The following is a 17,136-nucleotide window of genomic DNA, read 5'->3' as shown; positions in this document are numbered from 1 at the left end:
CCAATTTGTGGCGCTCCCCTTCGGGTTGGCTACGGCCCCCCGGGTATTCACGAAGGTCCTAGCCCCAATCCTAGCCAATCTAAGGACCCAAGGGGTCACGGTCCTAGCTTACCTGGACGACCTCTTGGTCGTAGACCACTCGTCTCCTGGCCTGGAACGAGCAGTCGCCCTCACGGTTCAGTACCTCGAGAGGTTCGGCTGGGTCCTAAATCGAGACAAATCAGCATTTCGGCCCACAAGGCAGCTGGAATATCTCGGCATGAGATTGGATACAGAACAACAGAAGGTGTTCCTACCTCTATTAAAGGTCAAGGCCATCAAAGAGCTAATACAAATAGTGCTGAGCAAGAGAAAGCCAACTGTTCGCCTATGTATGCGGCTACTAGGCAAGATGGTGGCCACATTCGAGGCGGTACCGTACGCTCAGAGCCACACTCGCATCCTGCAGGCAGCCATCCTGTCAGCATGGAGCAAGAGGCCTCAGGCCTTGGAGATTCCTTTGCCACTCTCACCAAGAGTCCGGCAAAGTCTAGCTTGGTGGTTAATCCCTCAGAATCTCCTGAAGGGAAAGACGTTCAGTCCTGTGACCTGGAAGATAGTAACCACAGACACCAGCCTGATCGGCTGGGGAGCAATTTTGGATGGTTGCACTCGCCAGGGCACTTGGGCAGCGGCAGAGAAGCAGTTGCCCATCAATATCTTGGAGCTCAGAGCTGCTCGACTAGCCCTCAGGGCTTGGACGTCCAAACTGCAGGGGTTCCCGGTGAGAATACAATCGGACAATGCCACGGCGGTGGCATACATAAATCACCAAGGGGGAACCAAGAGTCAAGCCGCTCAGAGAGAAGTGAGCTTGATTTTCTTGTGGGCGGAAGCCCATGTGCCCTGCATATCGGCTATATTCATTCCCGGAGTGGACAACCTACAGGCGGACTTCTTAAGTCGCCAGACTCTGTTGCCGGGGGAGTGGTCTCTGCATCCACAGGTCTTTCAGACACTCTGCCAGAAATGGGGAGTGCCGGACGTGGATATCATGGCATCGAGACTAAACAAGAAGCTAGACAGGTTCATGTCCCGCACAAGGGATCCCAGAGCCTGCGGAACCGATGCGTTAGTTTGCCCTTGGCATCAGTTCAAACTTCTTTATGCATTTCCCCCGCTCCAGTTACTACCCCGCCTGCTGCGCAGGATCAGGGTGGAGCACATACCAGTCATCCTGGTAGCTCCAGCATGGCCCAGAAGGGCATGGTATTCACTAATCCTAAAGATGGTAGTGGGAGACCCTTGGACTCTTCCTCTACGGCCAGACCTGCTATCGCAGGGTCCGATCCTCCACCCTGCCTTACGGCATCTAAATTTGACGACCTGGAAGCTGAATCCCTGATTCTCAGGGGTAGAGGTCTGTCTCAGAAAGTAATCTCTACCCTAATCAGAGCCAGGAAACCGGTCTCTAGGGTGATTTATTACAGGGTCTGGAAGGCCTATGTAGGCTGGTGTGAGTCCAAGCGATGGCTTTCTCGCAAGTTTACCCTCGATAGAGTATTAAGTTTTCTCCAGCTAGGAGTGGATAAAGGACTGGCATTAAGCACAATCAAAGGACAGATTTCAGCTTTGTCAGTATGGTTTCAGCGGCCGCTGGCCACCCACTCGCTAGTTAAGACCTTCATTCAAGGGGTCTTACGTATTAATCCTCCAGTTAAATCCCCGCTTTGTCCGTGGGATTTAAATCTTGTTCTGTCAAGTTTACAGAAACAACCTTTTGAGCCGTTGGCTGAAATTCCTTTGGTTTTACTGACAAGGAAGTTAGTATTTTTGGTCGCCATGGTTTCCGCCAGAAGAGTATCGGAACTGGCAGCCTTATCCTGTAAGGAACCATATCTTATTTTACATAAGGACAAGGTCGTTCTCCGCCCTCATCCTTCCTTCCTACCAAAGGTTATATCCAGTTTTCATCTAAACCAGGATTTGGTATTGCCATCCTTCTTTCCTAAGCCTACTTCCAGAAAGGAAGGGTTGCTGCATACCTTGGATATTGTCAGGGCCATGAAGGCCTATCTTAAAGCTACAGAGAAGATCCGGAAAACAGATGTGTTGTTCATTTTACCGGATGGGCCCAAGAAGGGGCAGGCAGCTGCAAAATCCACCATCTCGAGATGGATTAAACAGTTAATCACTCAGGCCTACGGCTTGAAAGGGTTGCCTCCTCCGTTATCATTAAAGGCTCATTCTACTAGGGCCATGGGTGCCTCCTGGGCAGCACACCACCAGATCTCTATGGCTCAAGTTTGCAAGGCGGCAACCTGGTCTTCTGTCCACACGTTTACAAAATTCTACCAGTTGGACGTAAGAAGGAATACTGATACAGCCTTTGGGCAGGCAGTGCTGCAGGCTGCAGTTTGAGACCCTCGGATTCCGGGGGCTCCCTTTTGAGTTAAATTTAAAAATTATTTTTCTCAACTAAGTTGGATTTATTATGATTTGAGTATATCTCTAAATTAAATCCTTTTGTCTTGGGAAGATGTTCTCCCTCCCCTCATTGTAAGCATTGCTTTGGGACATCCCACATAGTAATGAATATGCCGCTCTGTGTCCCGTGATGTACGAGAAAGAAAAAGGGATTTTTAATACAGCTTACCTGTAAAATCCTTTTCTTGGAGTACATCACGGGACACAGAGCTCCCACCCCTCTTATGGGGACCATTTTGGGAGGCATACTGCTTGCTACAAAACTGAGGTACTCCTCCTATGGGAGGGGGTTATATAGGGAGGGGCACTTCCTATTTGAGATTGCCAGTGTCCATCACCTGAAGGTACTCCATATAACCCACATAGTAATGAATATGCCGCTCTGTGTCCCGTGATGTACTCCAAGAAAAGGATTTTACAGGTAAGCTGTATTAAAAATCCCTTTTTTTTTTTTCTTTGCCGTACATACCGTATTTTCACCGCCGCTTCCGAGTATGTAATCTGCGGGACTGGGTGTTCCTAATTGATTGACATCCTTTTGACCAGCGCATACAGCGCGTCACGAGTTGCCGAAAGAAGCCGAACGTCGTGCGCAAGCGCCGTATAGAGCCAACTCGCAGTCAGTCTTCTTTCGGCAACTCGTGACGCGCTGTATGCGCTGGTTGGAAGGATGTCAATCAATTAGGAACGCCCAGTCCCGCAGATTACATACCCGGAAGCGGCGGTGAAAATACGGTATGTACGGCGAAGAAATAAAAAAAAACAGGCGATTTGTCATTCTGACAACTCGGCTGAATGTAATGTTAAAAATTTTTTTTGGGTGAACCCCTGCTTTAATGTCAGAATGACTTTCACACACAGGAAATATCCAAATGCTGTGACCTCACTGAAAAAATCTTATTATATCCGTATCCTAATGTAAACATACATACACAATCACATCTACATATACATCCTACTTTACCCATTATACAGTAGCTGTGAGTACCCTTCATATGCACAGTTCTTCACTAGAAGGTCTAGCAAAGTGTGTTTTTTGCTTTCCATTCTGTAGTATTATTTTCCCCCCAAATGCAGACATTCTTTTTTACCGCTGTCCAGTTATGCTCATCCTTATTTGGCAATTAAATACAAGAAACCAAAAAAGTGTTTTTTAAAGATGCATAACATTTTTACAAAGTAAATTTTTAGGGCTAGTTCACATCTGTGTGTTGCGTTTTTGTTGCGTTACCATTGAACTCTATAAAATGCGCAATGGGCAGATCAGCCAGAGATGAGTGAAGCAAGGCACCACATCCCAAATAGTAAGGATAAATAGAGAATTGGGAGAGGGGGACTTTTAAGGTGCCAAAACAAAGCTATAGCATGCATAATAAAAAAAGTTTTATTGTACATGGGTTAACCACTTCAGACCCGGAAGATTTGGCTGACCAATGACCGGGGCATTTTTTGAGATACTGGGGTTGATTTACTAAAGGCAAATCCACTCTGCACTCCATGTGCACTTGAAAGTGCACTTGGAGGTGTGGTCACTGTAAATCTGAGGGGAAGATCTGAAATCAGGCGAAGCTCTGCTGATTTTATCATCCAATCATGTACAAGCAAAAATGCTGTTCTTTATTTTCCTTGCATGTCCCCCTTGGATCTACAGCGACTGCACTTCCAAGTGCACTTCTAGTGCAAAGTGAATTTGCCTTTAGTAAATAACCCCCACTGCATCACTTTGAGCCTAGGTTCACACTGCTGCGAATTCAAAATCGCGGTAAAATGCGCGATTTTACCGCGATTTCGCTGCCGCCATTTTGCCGCGATTTGCCGCGATTTCGGCCACAATTTAATGTAAATCGCGGCCCGAAATCGCAAAAAGTAGTACAGGAACTACTTTTTGAAATCGCAGATCGCACTGATTAGGACAGTGCCATTGCCGACAATTGCCGCCGATTTGAGATGCGATTTGACATGTCAAATCGCATCTCAAATCGTTCCAAATCGTACCCAGTGTGAACCAGGGCTAACTGACGATTGCACGTTGTGCCCAAACAAAATTGGCGTCCTTTTTTCCCCACAAAATTTACGTCCTTTTTTTCTTTTGGTGATATTTGATCACCTCTAGTTTTTATTTTTTGCGCTCTAAACAAAAAAAAAAGCGACAATTTTGAAAAAAACACAATATCTTTTACAAAAATTTTTTTTCCCTCGGTTTAGGCCGATATGTATTCTCTACATATTTTTGGTAAAAAAAAAAAACGGAATAAGCGTATATTGATTGGTTTGCTTAAAAGTTATAGCGTGTACAAACTATGGGAAAGATTTATGGCATTTATATTGTGCAATTTTTTGCGGTGTTGCGACGGACAGGTCGGATACACTTTTGACACATTTTTGGGACCATTCACATAGTGATCAGTGCTATAAATATGCACTGATTACTATGTAAATGTCAATGGCAGGGAAGAGGTTAACCCTAGGGGGCGATCAAGGTGTTAACTGTGTACCCTATTGTGTGTTCTAACTGTGGGAGGAAGGGGACTCACCGTGTTTTCTACTTTGTCCTCCTCAGACACCACAGGGATTTGTGTGTTTACACTCACAAACCCCTGTGTTCCCGCTCGTGTGTGGCCAGAGGCAATCGCGCTCGCTGGCCCAAAACTGATTTCAGGTCAATATGCAAACACACCAGGACAACCGTACTGCCAAATATTAGGATATCAGTGTGTCATATGAGAACCACCATGCCCATTTGAAAATATATAAAATGGATGCCACTAACATCAACTGTCTAAATGACAACATAATTGAATGATAATTACCTAAATTATATGAAAATTTGGAAAACTTGGAAGCTGTAACTTCCTTTATCCACCACCAGAGGGAGCCAAAAAGTTATGATAAAAAAAACTAGGAGTGTAACAGGAGAGAAAATTACCTACATCTAGATTTTCAATAAATGTGTGTGCCAATGCACACTGGCTCTTACCCTATAGCTAAATAAAGCAAAGAAAAAAAAAAAACGGTCTACAGGGGGAATCGGGCAATGATCATCACCAAAGACCTCAGAATTCACTAGCTTCAGATTCAGTAAGTCTGCAAGGCATAAAAATGTTTGCCAAAGCAGTTATAGCTAAATGAGTAAACAGAGTCAGTATATTGTAACATAAGGAAACTTCAGTTAATTACCCTTGAAACTGCAGAGATTGATTCCTGGCTCTTAGCGCAAATGGTCTTGACAAGCTAAACCACCGCCATGCAGGGCTATTTGTAGTCGTCCTACTTGATGGCAGACGAATCTGCCAATCAAATGCGGACATCTGGAGGTGCCACTTGTGCATGTGTGGAAGTGATGATGTCATATGCACACGTGTAGCCCCATCAGCCATTTTGGAAAATCTGAATTCACATCAATGGAGGTGGCCATGCCCACACTTGATAATAACATTAGAAAAACACAGAAAAAAGGCTAAAAACCAGGCAATTTCTTTAAAATCTGGGGGGTTGCCAGGTTTATTTAGCAGAGGTTTACAAAATAATGAAAACAAACAAAAATAGTAAAACAAATCCTTGCCATCCGGCAAGGATTGCCATCCTGCCAACTATACAGTAGTCTCCTCCCTATACGGTGTGGGGCTGGTCCCCGACACCCACAAAACATGTGACAAAGCAAACCTTGTTTTTAAATCCAAACAGAGCTCTCTCTCTCTCAGATTTCCTTCTGAGTCTCAGGCCAGAGCTATCCTGTGCTCTCTTCCTGCTCATCTAAAGAGGAAGCAAAGCCTCGGTAAGAAAGAAAAAAAAAATACTCCCTGCAAGACAAAGGCATAATGGAGCTAGTATGCATAGCATACTCGCTCATTATGAAGTACTTACCTGAGATCAAAGCCCCCGCAGCCGTCCTCGTTCGCCTCCTACATCACCGCCATCTCTCCCAGAGTGACTTCCAGGTATCGTGGCTCCAGCACCGTGATTAGCCGAAGCCGCGATGACATCACTCCCGCGCATGCCGCCACTAATGGCATGATCGCCGTTAGAAGCGGCACGATGCGCCGTAGACATCAGTGCATGTCTTTTGCAAATATCTCTTAAACCGTGTAGGGGTTAGGAGATATTTCTTGCACCTACAGGTGAGCCTTAATCTAGGCTTACCTGTAGGTAAAAGTGGTCTGTGGTCTTTAAAGTCCACCTGAGTGTGAACTCAAGTGGACCATAACATCTGGACCGGAACCAAGCCTGCCACAGAGGCTAGAAAAACCCGGGCTGGATTCCACTTCAGTCTCTTGCAACAGAACGCATGCGAGGTGAAATATATTCATTATCCATTACCTCACTTCGCATACCGTCAAAATATATTATAGCCGTATTTGTTTTGACACTTTAAAAGTCTCCCTCTCCCAATTCTCTATTTATCTATAAAATGCGCATTTTAACGAAAGTGCATCATGCAGACTTTTTTAATGCACTGCAATCAAAACAAACAGGTGTGAACTAATGTGTATTATAATTGACTATTCTTTCACTATGTATCCTATTTGACACCTACAATGATTTAAGCAACTTTTCGAGCTGTTAAACTTCCAAGAGAAACCTCATACCGAACACACTTTTTGTAATTTTGTCCACTATGACCCAACTGCACTATTGGTTATGAATTTAATTCAATTTTAAAGTGCCACATTTTATTTTTCTAGACATTAAAAATGATTTATGCAATGGCACCTGCAGCTTCAATGCCAAGTAAGTGAAACCTTTTACTAAACACAATATTTTAGATCTAGTAAAAATAATGACCTCCCTGTGTGCTACCTGTGTGCCACCTGTGTACCATCTTAGATGAGGATAGAAACATAAAGTGACGGCAGAAAAAGACAGAGTAGTCCATTAAGTCTGCCCATTTTTCATTTTTTTTTTCGTTAACTTTTTTTTGTCTGAGTATAGATCCATGTTTGTCCCAAGCATGTTTGAATCCATTTACTGTTGACTATCTCACTACCTCTGCTGGAAGTTCATTCCAAACTTCAACTACCCTTTCAGTAAAATAATACTTAAGGATCTATATTACCAGCAGCAACCAATGAGATGCTTGCATTTATTTTCTACTGCAGCAGCTCAGAAAGTTGTCTGTAAACCGCAGCTACTATTATTATAAGGCATCTTAAGAAGTGTGTGTGTGTGTGTAGGCAGGTGCAGTCTATTTTCTCCATGGCAGGTGTCTCTCTTCCGAAGAGGAAGGCAGGGAGGAACAAGGTTTCTCTATGGTTTCCTGGGTCACTGGGGAAGCTATCCTATTGGATGCCGTTGCTCCATGTGACTTAAGCAACCATTTTGGGTCAGGCAGAGCCTTTTTAAGGCCCTGGCTCCTATGTTTTGGCATGCTTTGGCGAGTGGACAGAGTAGGGACAGGTACCCAGTCTGTGAAGTGACAGTAACAGTGCTAGGGAAAGGTTCCTGACAAGGAGGGTAAGCAGGGCCATCCTAATAACTTCATTGGCCCCTGGGCAAAGTAATGCATTAGGGCCCCTACCAGGGATATAGTGACCTGTGGCGCGATATGCGCGTAGTGGCAAGGAATAGGTATGTATAAATGATGCTACATATTGGGTGTGGCTTTTGAGTTGAACTAGAAACAAAAAATATACACAACCAGGGAATTATCCCAAATTAAATTCACCCCCTATACACACTGTGTTGTCTACTCTACACACTGTCCCCCGAATATACACTGACCCTCTGTATACACTGACTCTTTTTCCCTGTACACACTGCCCCCTGCTTCTCAGTGGCCGGTAGTTATGTAAAACTGTACACAGTATGGGATCAGGGGGCACAGTAAAGGGGAAATCAGCAGGGTACAGTATAGGGTGTAGTAATGTATAGTGTCATGTTTGGGTAGTATAGGTGGTATAATGATAGGATTGGGTAGTATAGGGAAGTGTAGTGGTGGATGTGGGTAGTATAGGGCAGTGTAGCAGTAGATGTGGGTAGTATAGGGCAGTATAGTGGTAGATGTGGGTAGTATAGGGCAGTGTAGTAGTAGGTGTGGATAGTATAGGGCAGTATAGTGGTAGATGTGGGTAGTATAGTGGAATATATTGGTAGTATAGGGCAGTGTAGTGGTGGCTGTGGGTAGTATAGGACAGTATAGTGGTGTACGTGGGTAGTATAGGACAGTATAGTGGTGGATGTGGGTAGTATAGGGCAATGTAGTGGTATATATGGGTATTATAGGACAGTATAGTGGTAGATGTGGATAGTATAGGGCAGTATAGTGGAAGGTGTGGGTAGTATAGTGGTAGATGTGGGTAGTATAGGACAGTATAGTGGTGGATGTGGGTAGTATAGGGCAGTGCAGTGGTAAATATGGGTAGTATAGGGCAGTGTAATGGTGAATGTGGGTAGTATAGGGCAGTATAGTGGTGGATGTGGGTAGTATAGGACAGTATAGTGGTAGATGTGGGTAGTATAGGGCAGTATAGTGGTGGATGTGGGTAGTATAGGGCATTATAGTGGTGGATGTGAGTAGTATAGGGCAGTGTAATGGTGAATGTGGGTAGTATAGGACAGTATAGTGGTAGATGTGGGTAGTATAGGACAGTATAGTGGTAGATGTGGGTAGTATAGGGCAGTATGGTGGTGGATGTGGGTATTATAGGGCAGCATACTGGTGTATGTGGGTAGTATAGGACAGTATGGTGGTGGATGTGGGTAGTATAGGACAGTATGGTGGTGGATATGGGTAGTATAGGGCAGTATAGCTGTAGATGTGGCTGTAGATATTGACGTGATGACATGGTGCCTGGACTGAAATCTGTGATGTCAGCAGAGAGCGGATTTCAGCCTGCTCTCTGCTGAAAACGGATCACAGGAGTGCAAAACGAATTGCACTCCTGTGATCCATAGGAGAAGTTAAGCCAAACAAGTTTTGCCTATACTTCTCCTTTAACTTCCTTTGGCTGTATACTTGTTCCAAGTAAGTGGCTTAGAATGTTTATGTGTTAAAATCATCAGCATTACAGCCAAGCAACTAACATTTCCAAAATCAGATCATAATTGGCAGCCTTTGGGTTTATTTTTAGATAAGTAATGTTGTTCTCACCGGCTTTTGCTTACCTTGAGACGAACAGATAATCCTTTCATTTTCATTTTTTCAGTTGTATTCCAGGACCTACAAACACCACAGGAAAATGCTCTTGCCTTGCTGGATATACAGGAAATGGCACACATTGTACAGGTATGGGAAAGATTTGTGGGACTTTGTGCTTTAGGGTAATATAGTTTGGGCAAAATTCCATTATTATCACCATGATGTGTTGTTATCATTTCAAATGCCTGGTACACACCACTAGCTTTTTTTTCGTTCAACCCAGCGGGGTTAGGCTATAAAAGGCATAAAATGCTAGCGCAAATAGTAAAATTGCCAATAAAAGTTTACAGCAAGATCCACAGATCGAGCACAGAGAGATGGCAGTCGGTAACGTCTGTGCAAAAGCGATTCCCCCCCCCCCCGTACACGTCGTTACATCCTTGCAGAACTTTGTCAGCGAGGGTGGGGCTGACGAAGTCCTGCAAGGACGTAACGCCACATACGGTGGGAGGAGCTTTTGCACGGATGTCTCTCTGTGATCGATCCGTGGATCTTGATTTTATATACCTACTTTGGATGGCGTTACCACTACACTGTCTACCACCGCTACATTAGAGGCTAATATTGCCGGGTACCCTTGCTGGGCTGGAGATCACCTTGCCACATTGGAGACATCCAAGCTGCGCTGGAAATTACCATCATCCCTGCGCGTATAAATGTGTATATGACTTTCTGTTGCACAGAGGTACATCTGATCTGGTAAGCGCATTTGGCTTTGGTGGAGGATCTTGTCACACATGCATCACTGGAGGATTATACCTCATCTTCCTTCACGAGGGGTCTTGCCTTTCACTTTTTGGGATGTTTACAGTTCTTCTTTTCATGTGGAATGGACTTTTTTCCCTAATCTATTGCACTGCACTAACCATTGTTTTGCATATTAATTATAGGCTTTGTGATTACCTATAGTGTTCAGCTTGCATTTACCTGTGCTCTATTTATATTTGTTTGCGCTGATTGTTTTCTCTTTATGCATAAGTTTGTTGAGCCAGATGGTGCCAACGGGGACACCCACAGCTCAAATTTTACCCGATTCAGCATTAAACATCATCCAAAATTGGAGCTGTGTATGTCCAGCATAAGTAATCACCTGGTCATTGTTCAGTGATCTTGGGTATACAGAGTATTTCCATTGATGTGTAAGATTTTTTTCTGAATTTCAGACATCTCGGGGCTATCCCAGTAGAGATCAGTGAAAGTTCCTGCAGATAGCCATAACTTTACCGGTTATGTTGTACTGATCATAATGAATTTTCAAACGAAAAAGCAATACCCTCAAAATAAGCCATGATATTGTTCTTTAAATGCAAAAAGCACTTAGCCCTTGTTCACATTGAAGTAGCACAATTTCAAATTAGCAGGTCAGCATGATTTTAGGTGCTACTTGAAAGACATGTGTTCGGCTTCATGCACAGATGTCTATTAAAGTCACACCTGAAATGTGAAAAAGTAGTGCAGGAACTACCTTTGCAAATCGGTGCAGTGCCGCAAAGTTGGCATTGCATCGATTGGAACTGTGCCATTGCCGGTGTTCTGTCAAGAAGTGCCTGGGACGACCTGCGCAATGCGCCGCACGGAACAGCACAATAGCCGATGGAAGAAATTTTTGTGTCAGATTGTGCCTGCCACTGCCGAGGCGTGTTCATGTCGGTGAGGGGCGGCTTTGTATATGTTGGGGGTGGATTTGTAAATGATGGCCAGTGCTGTAAAACACATTTTCTGCTATTTTTCATGGACGCTTAGGTGTCTTTAGTCAACTGAAGAGTGTGTTTTACTATGTTAATTAAAAAAATATATATTTTAGCTTATACAATTGAGTCATATTGTAATTGAATGTTATTTAAAATTACCTCTCTGTTTTAATCTGCAGTGCTGTCTTTTTCTGTAATATGCAGTACTGTCATTTTCTGTAATAAAGAATTAGGACTTAGGGGACCCCAAGGACCCAAAAGACCAAGAGAGAGGGGGGCAAGAGGACTATATCGGTACTGTATAGAAAGGTAAACTCAAAAAGTAATTGGAGTTAAAAGATATATATCAATTTATTAACATGGTTTTAAAAAGACAAACATAGTCATACAAAAACATCACAACAATAATACAGGACAAGTCACCGGGCTAAAGTAGTCCCCAAAGGGAGAGTCACGGTGAAAGAGGAGGTTGCGCAAGACGGGTTCTCGACTAGTTTCGACCATCAGTAATGTTTACTTATATATGTTTGATACTCCAATACTTGTTTGTTGACACTTTATTGGCCTATGCATGTTTACTTATATGTATATATATAGCCCTTTGTGCTAACAACTATGTATAATTTTTAGAATTCTCCTGATGAAGCGAAATTAGTCGAGATCCCGTCTTGCGCGACCTCCTCCTTTTACCGTGACTCTCCCTTTGGGGACTACTTTAGCCCGGTGACTTGTCTGGTTGGTCCTGCAACATGTTCATTGTCCTGTATTATTATTGTGATGTTTTTTATGACTATGTTTGTCTTTTTGATACCATGTTAATAAATTGATATATATCTTTTAACTCCAATTACTTTTTGAGTTTACCTTTCTATACAGTACCAATATAGTCCTCTTGCCCCCTCTCTCTTGGTCCTTTGGGTCCCCTAAGTCCTAATTCTATTCTAACTGACTTTTAGGATGATGGTACTACTATTTCTTCATTGTTTATACTAAGAGGCTCTTATCCAAATCATTTTCTGTAATATGCAGTGCAATTTGGCTAGCTGAAGGTGTTCTGTACACAGAATGGCCCCCAGATATGTAATTCCCTACTTGTGTAATTGGCTCACTGATTTTCCCAGAAGACTGCACTAAGTCAGATTTCAGGCATCCCCTGAAACAAAAAATGTATGTTTGGTGAGATACTCCCAATAGGAAATTATGTCTAAAGGGGTGCAGACCCTTGAATTTTCCTCATTTGAGCTTTGCACATGCAGCAGCTGGTTAATAATTATGAAACCACTCCTATTAGACTCACTCAGAACTGAGGCACAGACAAACACACAGGGATTTCTTCAGAAAAACAAAAGGTAGGAATCTGCAACAAAAGCCTCGTACACATGATCGGATTTTCCAACAGGAATTATGTGTTGACAGACTGTTGGCCTAAAATCTGATCGTTTGTACGCTCCATCAGACAATTGTTGTCGGATTTTTTGCAGACAAATTCTTATTAGCGTACATATAGACCAGTTTAAACATGTATGCATCTGAATTGAAAAGGAGGCGCAGGACATACATGGCAGGGTGTAAGTAGCTTACAAAAAGGAATAAGTTAAGGAAAAGGGGGGTGTTTAAGGAAAGAACTTGTTCTTACTGGATTGGAGGGCAGGATGAGACAGGGAGGAGCTGTATAGATGGTCCAGGATAGAGGTGGAGCAGAGGTCAGCAGTCTGGGAAAGAATCGTGGTGGAAACTCCCTCCCTCCTGCCCTAATGGAAGTGTTTCCTTCTTTTGGAGTGGACTGTTGAAGAGGGTCGTTGCGGTTGGGTCCTTGACGATGGGTTTGAAGACATGAGGTATGTGAGAAAACGGTGGGACCCATCTCAGGTATGGAGTCCTCCTGATTGGTCTGGTTTCAGTCTAGACTACCGGGAAATAAGTTGGTGGGGGTCTGTGGTCGGTTAGTGAGTCCTCGAGGCGATTTTGCCAGCTGGGGACAGATGCTAACTAGAAGAAACCACAGAATCAAAAAGTTGAAGATGAGGTCGTCAGGGAAAGGGCAACCAAGTATTTGGATTGGAGCTGGAATATTTAAATAATGGTTAGAGTTTATTTGTTTTTTGTTAATAAAATGCCGAACAGGCCATTTAAATCCATTAAGGTGTCCGTGTCATTATTCAATAGTAATGGTAAGGTTGCATGCATGTGTGGTTTGGGGTAGTAATTTTATCTGACTGCCCTGGTCAAGCGTTTAAGATCAAGAGCCCCTGTCCACACAATACATTGCTGTCTAAATATTGCAGTAGTTACAGCAGTTTTACAATTACGATTTCTCACTGCGATCATTTTATACTTTTCAGAGATGGATGCTTGTTCTGCTAACAATGGTGGATGTTCAGTGTATGCAAATTGCACTAAGGCTCCATTAGGACAAGTACGCTGCACTTGCATTGATGGCTACAGTGGAGATGGAGTTATCTGTCTGGGTGAGAATAAATGTCTCTAATGTTTGCCTAAAATGGAGATTTATACAGTATAGAAATGTCAAAATTGTCTTCCTTTTACTCCTTATGCACCCAGTGCGTTTACTTTGCTCCTCTTAATGCCAGAACTCCTGGCAGGAGAAACCCTACTTAAAAAATGCCCCTATTCTGTTTGAAAGTAAAAGCACATCAAGCGCTTGAGCATTAATGAATTCCATTGGCCAAAATATAACATTTTAGCCATTGGAATTCATTAATGTTCAAACACCTAAACGTGCCTAAACATGTCTAGCGTTTAGGTAATTTAGATATGTTTGGGTGTGTTCAGCGTTTTTCTGCCCTTCAACTACTCTCCTGACACGCTTTTGATGGTTTTTTTTTCAGTCTGTAAATGTTCCTCTTCTAAGCCTGTAAGCACCTGTATGCGCATGGACAAACACATAGACTAACATAGAGGTGCTTATACAGGTTAAAAAAAGCCTAATAATTGTAAACGCTGCGTTTTTTTTAAGCCCAGTGCGCTTGAGTCCTAATGTTGATCAGTCTGTAGACCAGTTAGACTGTTTTTCCCTCTCCTGCAAATCTAGTATAGAGCTTGCTGACTGACACTGGGAAAATAAACCAGATAAGGCCCATTTCACACAGGGCAGATCCACTCAGCAGGAGATCGATCCATTGATCTCCGCTGAGCCGGCGGATGACAGGTCTGTCTCTGCTCACTGAGCAGGGAGGGACCTGTCAGAGCCCTGTTGATTTCTATGGAGAGATCGGACGAAAATAGACAGCATGTCTGTTTTCATCAGATCTCATCTGATCCGCCAGACCAATGGCTGAACGTATTACATATATCTGTGGTCTGTTTTTAGCAGATCGGATGGCAGACGAGTATCAGCGAACACATCTCCACTGACATCCGTCTGCTCATAGTAGTCAATGGTTCGGATCCCCTGAAAAGCGGACAGGCGTATCCAAGCAGGCTTATTGCGTAAAAGGGGCCTTGGGGTTTAGCTTTTTTTTTTTTTACATAGGCACCATCTAGAACAAAAAGGTTGTACCTTATCCAGACTTCTTTAAATATAAATAATGGGCATACAGTATGTATACCTGAAAATAAATTGCCTCTGTTTCTCATAACAGCCATTCCTATTCCCACTGTCATTTTCCAGGCTAGGTTAAACATATACAGCAATCAGTTGTGGGTAATACAGACACTTTTGTTTTCAATTACTTCATTGACTAGTGGAATATCACCAGACAATGTTTGTCTTCTACTAAAGTATGTGCCCTAGTCTTGCTTTGCTAATATGGTAATGCTTTCAGTCATACTGTGCTACAAGTGCATGGTAGAGCATGATTGTACAGTATATTTAGAAGCATCGGACTGGGGAGTCCTGATTGATCAGCTTCTTTTTTTTTTTTATAGGGCAACTTTGATCACTTTTAATTGGCAATTGTCCATTGTGTTGTCCTCTTGTCAGTCAGACAATAAGTGAGGGGAATTCCAAAGCTGGCCATAGACAGTACAAATTATGTAAGGGCAGGCTGAATCGATCAACTTGGGTACATCCAGCCTGTTGGATTTTAAATGTGATTATTGTTATAGCCTGTAGTAATAATCACTGTGTTCTCCCAGTGGGGACTGCTCTCCCCCCCCCCCCCCGCAGGGAAAACACAATAGCTCCGCGGGAGGAATTCCCCCATCAACACAGTCATGGTTGATGGGGGAATCGAGTGGTTTTCTTTTGCCCCATCTATAACCAGGTCAAACAAAGCCCTGGAAAGCAGTAAAACTCCAAGGGTTCTCATCACAAAATAAAACAAAGTTTTGGCTTGACAAACACTTTCATTATTTGTGCTTGTTACCAGGGAATGGTAGTAGTAAGCTACATTTCATTATATATCTATCTATCTATATGTTTGTTTGTTTTTTGAGCAGAGATTGATGCATGTGTGGAAGATAATGGTGGTTGTCATCCAAAAGCAGAATGTACAAAAACCGGACCTAACAAAGTGAGTTTTTGTAAATATGAAATCAAATATATCTTAAGTAGTGCTTTTCTTTGCCAGTTTAAATAGAAAGCATTGAAAATTAAATATTCAACTTATAACAACTCATTGGTAAACAATCTGTGATTATGAACTTTTCTCAAGTCTGTTCTCCAAGCCTCAATTATTCCTCCATTGAATGGCGCTATTATACCTCTACCACAGTATAGAGAAAATTAAGTCAGGCTGTAAATCAGAGCCCTATGTTAAAGCAGTATTAACCCAAAAGAAAACATTTATTAAATTGCAGTTTACCAATTTTTATGATGTGATGGCTGCATTCATTTTCTTTCTGGTGATCTGACCAGTACGTCTGTTGTTGCTCAACTAAACAAGCTCTCCAGCAGAATGTGTCAGTGACAGAGATAGGACAAACCATTTAACACTAGCAGGGTTGCTTACAACAATCACCTTTTATGTATTCATGTAAAACCTTTATACCAAAAGGAATGACTGCTTTTAAAGTATGAGTTTGGCTTAAATTTGTTTTAGTATATCTAAATCTGCTAGTACATTTAACACCCCCCTCCCCAGACTGACCATGCCATTGTCCAAAGGTGCCCTCCGTGCTCCTTCATCCAGAGTGGGGGGTATTAATACAGGAGTGTGTTACTGGCCGGATCACCAGGTGAAAACGGGTAAAAAGACAAAAAAAAATGCAGCCGCCATATCTAATAATTGGTAAGTGGCAATATATGACATTTTTGGTTTTGGGTGTGATACTGCTTCCATGACACATTTGCCCTTCTTAAAGCTGGCCATGCATGGGAAATTCATCTGGTTTAGCAGGAACAGGATGAATTTTGATCCATGTATGGCCATTGCTGTGCGATCGACTTCTCACGAACATGGCTTGTTGGTAAATTCTCGTTTGATCAGCGTATGCAGCCAGCAGGCTAAAGTGCTGATCAGTGTATTCTGACGGTGGGGGAGCCCTGCTGTCAGAATACAATGACATAGCGGGAAGGATTTCGCCATTCACATTGAATGTGTGGATGGGGGAATCGGGTCAGTTTTTTTTTTTCATTCAACCCTCTGGCTGAACAAAAAAAAATTGACCCATGTATGGCCAGCGGTAGACAGTTACATGTCAACATGTCACTGCTCTCTGCAGACGTCAGCAGCCAGAGTTAATGGTTAGAGATGTAAATCTGGGCTAGTTGTTCACTTTTGCCTGCAACATTACTATTTGGTAGTAGTGTGAGGTTGCAATTTTTGGAGACTGCTGCATTTGAAACAGCTGATGGGGTAGATAACCATTTGATATAGTGAGACTCCTGCAAAAGGAATAGGAAAAGGTGACTAATGTAAGCACTCTCCAAGAGAGTACAAG

At 42.9% G+C, this 17,136-nt stretch overlaps 1 protein-coding gene across 1 annotated transcript in view; it reads left to right on the top strand.

Moving 5' to 3' along the window:
- Positions 1-17,136, top strand: part of STAB1 (stabilin 1) — a 357,595-nt gene that overhangs the window by 207,167 nt on the left and 133,292 nt on the right. The window contains exons 40-43 of the mRNA XM_040361004.1: positions 7,149-7,194; positions 9,609-9,688; positions 13,635-13,760; positions 15,694-15,767. Coding sequence (XP_040216938.1) covers positions 7,149-7,194; positions 9,609-9,688; positions 13,635-13,760; positions 15,694-15,767 — 326 coding nt within the window. The remainder of the gene's footprint in view (positions 1-7,148; positions 7,195-9,608; positions 9,689-13,634; positions 13,761-15,693; positions 15,768-17,136) is intronic.

The sequence above is a fragment of the Rana temporaria genome, chromosome 7 (genome assembly GCF_905171775.1).
Source record: "Rana temporaria chromosome 7, aRanTem1.1, whole genome shotgun sequence".
NCBI classification, from domain to species: Eukaryota; Metazoa; Chordata; class Amphibia; order Anura; family Ranidae; genus Rana; species Rana temporaria.
Note: the sequence above shows the minus strand (reverse complement) of the source record. Positions and strands in the feature narration are given on the sequence as shown.